Consider the following 10037-nt stretch of genomic DNA (forward strand, 5'->3'; position numbering starts at 1 on the left):
AGGTGGCTTTGTGAACATGTTTGAGGGTAGCACTATAAATTAGAGCTAGGAGAAATCATAGGATGATAGAAAAATGCTTCCTTGCTATTTTCTGTATCATATCTGATCTGTGTATCTAGGATTTAAATCTGCAGCTGCCTATCTAATATATTTTTGAAAATTAAAGTCTCTTTACAATATTAAATGTCATCTGCATTGAGGTAACCAGCTTCACCCCGTAAAAGGTGATGGCTAATGTCTGGGCACAAATACATAATCCCAAAATTTGCTCTTAAAAATATATCTTCAATGGAATCTTCAGGGGACTCCCCAGAACTTCCCAAGATGCCCGCAACTTCTGGGGAATTGCCCTTTTAGAATTGGATGCTGAGTACCTCTGGGAATAGGCTACGCTTCAGGAAGCCTGGAATTCCAGAGTGTCTCCAGAGTTCATGACTCTTTCTGTGTTTCTCAGGGTTCCCATACTTCTATCATAGAATAGATAGCTTAGAAATCCAGCCTGTAGCCATGCTTTTCAGGATTTTAGCTTCGTTGTGCAGAGCAGAGAGACTTTTCTGCTGGTAAGAAGCCACCTCACAGGATGGAATTTTGGCAAGAAGAATGCTAATGGAAAGAGCAAGTGAGCAGCCAGTTATGTAATAAATGTGGAAGTCAACATGGCCCCAGACTTCCTGATGAATTTGGAAAGTTCTGTTGTAACTGTAACAAGAGAAACCATTTTGCTGGGTGCTCCAGATCCCAAACACAAAAATATCAAGTATATACAGTTGAGAGCATGCCAGAAAATCCTGCATGGTAGAATCAAGCAAAACCAATGAGAGGGACAGGATTTTGCTAAAAGCAAAAGGAACAATGGTTTCATTTAAACTGGACATCGGAACTCAACATTTCAGAGCATAAATACAGAAAATTTAAATCAAAACCAAAAGTGAATCCAACAAATATATAAATAACTGGCTATTCAGGAACAATTATACCAGTGAAAATGAGTGGCATTGCTAACATCCAGTACAGAAAATGAGCATATATTCATTAGCTATCCCTCGATACAAGGAGAATGTCTGCTGTGGGGGGAGGGGGATAGTGAGGGATTACTGGTGAGTTTGAAAGTGGCTAAGGAGTCCAATCTGTGGTCTGCAATTTTTTCTACAGCTATGACAAGTGATGCCCGAGGGGAAGGAGGAGGGGGAGGAAAGAGGGTACAACTGTTGGCCAAGAGGTTTTGTGCTTTCCTTCCTCCTCTGCCATTTCTTGGCTTCCTGAGCAAGATGGTTCTCTTCAAAGTGGGCTGTAGCTTGATGTATGGTGTGGCACCACTGAGACCTGTTACCAGCCAGCATTTCCCAATTTGTAGGGTTGATGCTACCCTTCTTAAGATATGCTTTCAGGGTATCCTTGTCGCACTTCCTCTGTCCTCCATGGGTCCTCTTACCATGATTAAATTGAGAGAAGAGGACTTGCTTCAGAGACAAGTGCCAGCCACCTGCACACAGTGGCCAGCCCAGCAAAGTTGATGTTTCATGATTTTTGCCTCAATTCTGGTTATGTTAGCTACAGAAAGGACACTGGCATTGGTGCAGTGCTCTTCCCATCTAATGATCTCCCTGAGGCAACTCCAATGGAACCATTCCAGGCACTTAAGATGGTTTCAATATGTCACCCATGTCTCACACCCATAGAGGAACATGGGAATACCCTCTGCACTGTAGACCAGGATCTTAGTTTCCATCTGCAGATCTTGGTCAGCAAAGACACAGCGAAGCAGGTTTCTGAAGGATATGCTGGGACAGTAGATCCTATGTTCAATGTCTACATCAAGACTGACTGACTAGGAGAGATGGCTGCCAAGGAATGGGGAATGCTCATCATTTTCCAGGGGTTCTCTACCAATGCTAATTTGGGGGGGAGGGACAGCTAGGGCTGGGGCAGGCTGATAGAGCACCTTAGTCTTCCCAATGTTAAGGGAAAGTCCCAGGCTGTGATAGGCACCTAAGGTCAAAGGTGGACCGTAGATTGGTTTTAGTATGCACAAGGATAACACAGTCATCAACGTACTGAAGGTCAGTGATGCCAGTCTTGATCATTTTCATTTTGCTGTGAGGGTGCCAGAGGTTGAAAAGCTAACTGTGCATTTGATACTCTACCCCAATTCTGGGAGGAAAGTGGTCACAGAGGAAAATCAAAATCACACCAAGATAAATGGAGAAAGGGCTTGACATGATGACACAGCCCTGCTTGACACCAGTACCGATGGTAAATGGGTCCATGTCTGTTCCATTGCAAAGGACTGCGGTGGTCATCCCATCATGGAGTAGCCTGAGGAATAATACTGAACTTCAGTGGACAACCACTAGCCAGCACCTTCCATAAGGCTTCATGATTGATGGAATCAAAGGCCTTGGTTACGTCAATGAGTGCCATAAACAGCTCCTGGATCTGTCATGCCAGTGGTACCCCAAGACGGTCTAAAGCCACACTGGGATTCTGCAAGGACATTTTCAGGAAGGGGGATAAGGCAATTCAGAAGAAGCTAACCTATTTAACAATTTCTTTGTCTCCATTTTTCTGAGCAGGGACTGGGTCAGTCCTCCCACCGGGACCCCCGTAAGCCCCAGGGGAGGCACACCCAGGCCTAGGGTCAGAGAGGACCTAGTCAGGGAACTTCTAGAGGGACTGAACATATTTAAATCAGCAGGTCCTGATGATCTCTACCCCAGAGTGCTGAGGGAATTAGCAGAGGTCATTGCGGGACCCCTGGCACAGCTTTACGAGCACGCATGGTGCTCTGGTTAGGTGCCGGAGGACTGGAAAAGGGCCAATGTGGTCCCCATTTTCAAAAAAGGGCGGAAGGAGGACCCAGGAAACTATAGGCCAGTTAGTCTTACCTTGGTCCTAGATTTTGGAGAGAATTATCCTGGCGCAGGTCCATGAGGGGCCAACAGGAGAGTTTATGCTTAGGGGCAACCAACATGGGTTCATTAGAGGCAGGTCCTGTCAGACCAACCTGGTGGCCTTCTATGACCAGGTCACAAAATCCTTAGACACAGGGGTAGCAGTGGACGTAGTCTTTCTGGACTTTAGGAAGGCCTCTGTCTCTCACCCCATTCTCATTAAAAAACTAGGATACTGTGGTGTCGATACCTACACAGTCAGATGGGTCACTAATTGGCTGGAGGGCCACACCCAGAGAGTGGTGGTGGACAGGTCTTATTTGACCTGGAGGGATGGCGGCAGTGGGGTTCTGCAGGGCTCAGTCCTTGGGCCTGCACTGTTAAACATCTTCAGCAGCGACTTGGATGAGGGGGTAAAAAGCACCCTGTTCAAATTCACAGATGACACTAAGATGTGGGGAGAAGTGGGCATGCTAGAAGGGAAGAATAGGCTGCAATCAGACCTAGACAGATCACAGGGGTGGGTGGATGAGAACAGGATGGGTTTCAACACTGACAAGTGCAAGGTACTGCACCTGGGGAAAAAGAACCAGCAGCATACTTACAGACTGGGGAACTCCCTTCTCGTCAGTGCAGAGGCAGAAAATGATCTTGGAGTCATCATTGATGCTAAAATGAACATGGGCCAATAGTGTGGGGACACAGTCAGGAAGACCAACTGTATCTTTTCATGCATCCACAGATGCATCTCAAACAGGTCCAAGGAGGTGATCCTCCCCCTCTATATGACACTGGTCAGGCCGCAGTTGGAATACTGGGCCCAGTTCTGGGCACTGCACTTCAGGAGGGATGTGAACAACATGGAGAGGGTCCAGAGGAGGGCCACCCACATGATCAGGGGTCAGCAGGCCAGGCCCTATGAGGAGAGGCTAAAGGACCTGAACCTGTTCAGCCTCCACAAGAGAAGGCTGAGGAGGGATCTAGTGGCCATTTACAAAATAGTCAGGGGGGACCAGCAGGCAATGGAAGAGTCCCTGTTCCCCTGAGCACTACCAGGAGTGACAAAAAATAATGGCCACAAGCTGGCAGAGAGTAGATTCAGGCTACATATCAGGAGGCGCTACTTCACCGTCAGGATGGCTAGGATCTGGAACCAAATTCCAAATTAAGTGGTGCTGGTTCCTACCCTGGGGTTCTTTAAAAGGAGGCTGGATGAATACCTTGCCAGGATCGTTTGACCCCAGTACTCTTTCCTGCCATGGCAGGGGTCAAGACTTGATGATCTGCTCAGGTCCCTTCCAACCCTACCAACTATGAAACTATGAAAGCATGCGAGTAAGAATCTTCTCAGCAGTGGAGAGGAGGTCAATGCCTCAGTAGTTCCCACACACTGACTTGGTCCCTTTTCTTGAAGATAGCCACAATATTGGCATTGTGTATTGTGGCAATGTCTGTATTTATGCAATATTGGCAGAGGTGGAACTTCCTCATTAACCCATATTTTGATGAGAAGTTGGTGAAATTTTTCCACTAGTGCAGTTCCACCAGCTTTGAAGACCTCTGCAGGGATGCCATCTGCACCTGGAGCTGTATTATTCTTGGTCTGAGTGATAGCATTCTAGGTTTCTTTGAAGGATGGAGGATCAGCAAGAGATTCTATTGCTGGGTGTTGAAGGATGGACTCGATGGTGGCAGCTGAGACCTTGGATTTACACTTGAGTAGAGTCTTGAAGTGCTCCTTCCAGGGTTGCTTGATGGATACATTGTCCATGAGAAGGGTGGAGCTGTCCTGGGATCACAAAGGGGTTGGGCCATTGGAATGTGGCCCATGGATAGCATTTATTGCTTGAAAGAAGTGTCTCATGTCATATTTATCAGTGAAATTCCGGATCCTCGTGGCCTTCACTTGCCGCCACTTTTTCTTGATGTCCCATAGCTTCCTCTGAACTACAGTTTTAAGCTGGTGGTAAGCCCCTTGTTTTTGCTGGTTGGAGGGTTCATTTTTGCAACTGCAGAACATGGCTATCTTCTGATGGATAAGTGCTAGGATTTCCTCATTGTTCTTGTCAAACCAAACTCGGTGATGGTAAGTGGAGTATCCAATTGATTCACCACATGCCTTGTGATTAACATTCTTAAGCTTCTCCCAATGTGCCTGGATGCTCTTGTTGTCATCAGGTAGGTCAGAGAGCCTCTCAGTAAGGAGTTGCTGAAGAGCCTCACATCTAGCTTGGTCTTGGAGTGCCTTAATGTTAAATCTCTTCCGCATTCCTTTCAGTGGTATACAGTGTTGTGGTGCAAGCTGCATGCCCATGATTGATCTGACTAAACAGTGATCAGTCATCTGCACCTCTCATGACTCAGGTGATATGGCCAGGCTCTGGTATGATCACAGGCTCTGACAATAATATAATTAAGAAGGTGCCAATGATTGGGGCGTAGATGTTTCCAAGTTGTCTTATATTTGTCATACAAACTCCTATACATTGTAGCTAGGTGGGTACAATGGTTGCTAGGGAAATGACACCATTTTGGAGTCTGGCAGCTTGTGAGTATCTCAAACTACCACATTTACCCGAATCCAAGATGACTTTGAATTTAAGACCCCCTCCTAGTAATTATATTCTAGGCATAGGAAATTTATAAATTTATTATAATTTTCCTTGTCTGGGATCTAGTAAATTCATCCCCTCACCCTGCCCAACTGCAGCAGGACAAGCAGAGGCAGTGGTGCTATTTTTCCTGCCCCTTGCCGCCTATTCACCGCCCAACTTACCCAACAGCTCTCTGCCTCCTTGGGTACCTGTCCATCCCACTCCTGTCCTCCCTACTGTGCCTGTATCCCCCTAATCTGTCCCCCAGCCATTTGCCACCCTGATACCTGCCCCTCCACCTTGCTCCCTGACACTTTCCACCTGCTGCCTGCTCCCACACCATTTGCCTGGCCCCCTGCACCTACCCTACTACTTGGCCTCCTTGCCACTTGCACCCCGCATCTACCTCCCCAATACCTGAGCTTTGTGATGTCGAACTCCTAGCACCTGGCCTCCCCCACCACTTGTCCCCCTCCCACCTGACCCCATGCCTGCCACCCCCTACTACCTGCCCTCATTGCTTAGCCCCCTGACTCCAGTGCTCCTGCTGTCTCTCCCCACCCCACAGCAGCAACAGAGGTTGCAGGGAGTGGGCTGTGGGAGCAGAGTAGGATGGAGGAAGAGGGGGCAGGTAGTTGGAGGGGCAGCAGGGGGCAGGTGGTTGGAGGGGCAGCAGGGGGCAGAGCCATAGCCACTGCTCCATCCTGCCTGTACTAGAATCTAAGATGAGGGCCTTTTTTCCTCCATGTTGAATGGGGCAGGTGGAATCTTGTCTTGAATTTAAGTAAATACAGTAGTTAAGTGTGTGCTTGCAACATGAGACACAACATTCATGCCTCCTGATGATCCCCCCTGGCCATCATGCCCCAATTCCAGACAACCTTCTTAGGCAGAAACCAAATGTTTCAGAGCACAAGATGCAACCATGTCCTTATGGGAAGACATGTACCTACAGACAAATGCAAACACTAACATGCAGAAAGAGGAAATTAGCCTTAGCATTCCAAAGCAAATGAATTTGTACCATGTAAAGATGCATAGCTGCCGACAATTTAAATAAATCTGATTCCAGTATAAAAATGTATATCCATCATGACTTGGAGGGAAACTTCCCAACAAAAGCAAATCAGAAAATGGATCTGGTACTTTGTCAGTCTGAGAAGAAAGTGAAATCTCCCAAAAAACTCTGACTTGCAGAAAAGTGATGCAGAAATGGGAGAATAGGAAGCGTGTGGTAAAGACTCACTCCAGTAACTTCTCCTCTGTGGATGGGTGTTAATTGATTTTTGCTGGTATTGTTAAGGGGGATGTAATGATAGAAGTTATAATTGAGACATCCCCTTAATGAGAAGCTGATAAAATTTGGGAATTGGAAGATGGTCCCTCAGTTGGGTTAGTTGGTCAGAGAGACTAAAAGACTGCAGAGGTTTGCCTACTAATCCACAAATAAAATTTGCTTTTAGTTTTTTTCATTCATGTATTCCTGTGTTGATTAAACCCAATGATCACTACAGACACCTTAACTATCAGCACACTCTTCAGTGTTGGGGTTTAGTGATGTTATTGCTTTCACTTTCTAGCACAATAACAGTAAGAGAAATAGCTTCCTGCCAGTGGCTCCAGAGGAACCAGCACACCTCTGACTTCTAACCTGAACACATCACCCCCAGCCCTGCCTCACCAAAGGAATTCATGTATATCTGGAACAGATGCAGTTACAGCATTTTGATATCACTGAATCCCAGGTTCTTGGAGAACTTTTTATCAGGGGTATCCCCTGGAATTTGCACCAGCATTTGGCATCAATGCAACTCATCACAAACTTGGCCATCACTGAATGGGTCATAGGAACACTGGAGAAAACTGTTTACTTTGGAAGCTAATTAAATTTTTGGCCACTCAAGTTAAGACTGACCTCCAATGTATGAATTAATGTCATTTAAGCTGTAACCTACTAACAACCACAAGAGAAGCAACTAGATAGTTTCACATAAAAGCATCAAGCTGCCATCAGATAATAATTGTTACTGTTAACTTAGCCCTGATCTAAACAAGTTGATTAAAGGTAAAAAATAAATAAACCACTGCCAAAGTGTCCGCCATCCCCCTCTCGGGTTTGGCCCTTGGGTGCAGCACGGTTCTGCCCCGGAAGTTTCTCTGACCACCCTTCTGGAACCAAAGATAGGCATTTAGGGTCCTGAAAACCGTGTTCCTGAAAATCTCTGTGAACGTTTCCTAAGAGTTTTGTGAATGTGGCACCCAGCCCCACCACCAGGGTGAGGCACCAGAAGTGTCTGCCCACCTGGATAGAACGGTTGGGCAACTCACTCACAGCAACCCCTTATGGACTTCTGGGCCACACTGGGTAGCCCATGTCAATCACTTGCACCACAGGAGAGTGGGCTGGGGGAAATTTTTCAAAGTCCCAGGTCAACCTGATTCTCCTGCAGGAGAACCCCGCCACTCCCAAGGAAGCACCTCAGCCTCCCTGAACCTTGGGCCAGTTACCAGGGTGAAGCTGGATTTGTGGCCGGGCTCCTAGAACTTCTGCCTGGCCTGGCCTGCCGGATCAGTCCCCATCCGGACCTCCAGGTTGACATAGCCTTATGGAGGGCTGCCCACGCCCCTGCTGCCCCAGCCCAGATCAGCCACCACCTGGTTCCACTTGGAGGGGGTCACTGGTCACTCACCCCAGGGCCCTGTATACCTGCTGGGACCCTTTGAGATGGTCCCGGCCTGCCCAGCCCTCGGGCAGGTCACCGGGGTGAAGCCGGAATGGTGGTCAGGCTCCTGGAACTGCTGCCTGGCCTGGCCCGGCCCGCTGGATCAGTCCCTTTCCAGACCTCTGGGTTGACATAGCCCTGTGGAGGGCTTCCTGGGCTCCTACCGCCCCGGCCCAGGTTAGCCACCTCTCGGAGGGGTTGCTGGGCGCTGACCATCAGCATGATAGGGGCATACAGTTGCTAATCTAAACCCTCCAAGAAGCAATTCTTTCTCTCTACTTTTGCTATTACAGTTGGCCTCTTATACAAACTGGACAATGTTTTACAGAAGGTGCCACATGGATACCAGATGGAAGGGTTGTTTTCCTTTTTAAATTAATTTCCTGAACAGTGCCACAAGAGACTTCAGTATGACTAAGTCAGTGCTGTTTTATGACTGTGGCACTAAAAGCACTGAAGGTATGATGCAACTTCAGATAAAGAAACTAATGTCATTCTAACTCTCAGCTATTGTCTGAAGCAGTCCCTGGGCCATTTCTTCTTTGCTTGTGACTTTTCTAACACCCCTATCTGAATATATTTCCCTCAGTAGCTTGAGGGGTTTGGATAGGCACCTGAAGGGTGAAAACTGAAGGCTGTCCAAAGTACTAGATGGTTGTGCCCCCTGCACAGGGGGTGAGTTTGCTCATAGACCTCTTTAGTCACCTGCATTCAAAACATACCTCTTGCATAGATAAGGAATCTTTATGGATGGATCCAGGTACTCTGGTCTGTAGGAAGTACTAATGCCCTACAAGGGTTCCCTAGTCCTGCTCCCATTGCCTATGAAATCACAATTGGTAATTCTGCTGCATTTGGGATCTGATTTATCTATAAATGAATAATGATATGAAAGCTACACATACATTTGCCATGACCCAGTTGCTCAGGAGGAGCACAGGAGAAAGAAGTGCCCCTTTTTTTTTTTTGAAACTGGTACAGAGGAATTTGAATTTCTGAAATAAAATGAGATAAAGGACATTCCTCTGGTTTGCAAATTTGATGTAGCATACTATTTACTTCCTTATCTCCACCTATTTCACTGTCTTCAACAGTTCTAGGACTATAAATAAAAGATACAACTGCCAATAAAAGCCAGGAGTTTGAATATTATATAAAAGAGGCAGCATATGAATTAGCTTCTCTTGTGGTTAAACAGAAGTGTCTTGTCCCAAAACCTTCCTTGGCTGAAATGTCACGGCTGTTTTCTGGCATCTAAAAGCCATATTCTGTGTGTAGTCATTAGCTGCCATTTCTGTTTTCTCCTGGCATTCTGAGATTCCTGGCAATGTATTCTCCATCTGCTGCAGACACCAAAAGAAATGTTACCACTGGCCAGGCTGATGCAAACATTATGCTTAATGGGGAAAAAAACCTGTAAGAAATTGGAAGCTGATTTGTGGGGGGTTGGAAAATGCTGTGTACTGATTTTTGTTTTCCCCGATTAAAAAACAAGAGTTGTTTTTCTGATGGAATGTTGGAAAACTGCCCTAAAAATGGTAATAAATCAGGAAACAAATGGAAAATACGAGCTATAAAGGGTTTCAAAGTATTACCCCTCTCCATTTTAAACCTGTTTCTGAAACTTGCTCACACACAAAGAGCCACCGATAAGCAAAAGTGTTGTCCATTTTCTGCTTTTTGTTCATTATTTAGATGACAGATTGTCACAACCCAGTTAATCAGTGCCCATGCCACTAGCAAGAGATACCATTCAAGTAGTCAACTAAGGGTTAAAAGATATCCTTGCCAGAAACTCCTGAAACAAAATCCTGGCAGAGAGCTGTATA

The 10037-nt window shown here is 46.4% G+C and overlaps 1 protein-coding gene across 1 annotated transcript in view; it reads right to left on the reverse strand.

The window, feature by feature from the left end:
• The window catches only part of FAM13C (family with sequence similarity 13 member C), a 105937-nt gene extending 100732 nt beyond the window's left edge, over positions 1–5205 (reverse strand). Inside the window, exon 1 of the mRNA XM_014525843.1 lies at positions 4704–5205. Coding sequence (XP_014381329.1) covers positions 4704–5205 — 502 coding nt within the window. The remainder of the gene's footprint in view (positions 1–4703) is intronic.
• Positions 5206–10037: the final 4832 nt, after the last annotated feature.

The sequence above is a fragment of the Alligator sinensis genome, unplaced genomic scaffold, assembly GCF_000455745.1.
Source record: "Alligator sinensis unplaced genomic scaffold, ASM45574v1 scaffold384_1, whole genome shotgun sequence".
NCBI lineage: Eukaryota > Metazoa > Chordata > Crocodylia > Alligatoridae > Alligator > Alligator sinensis.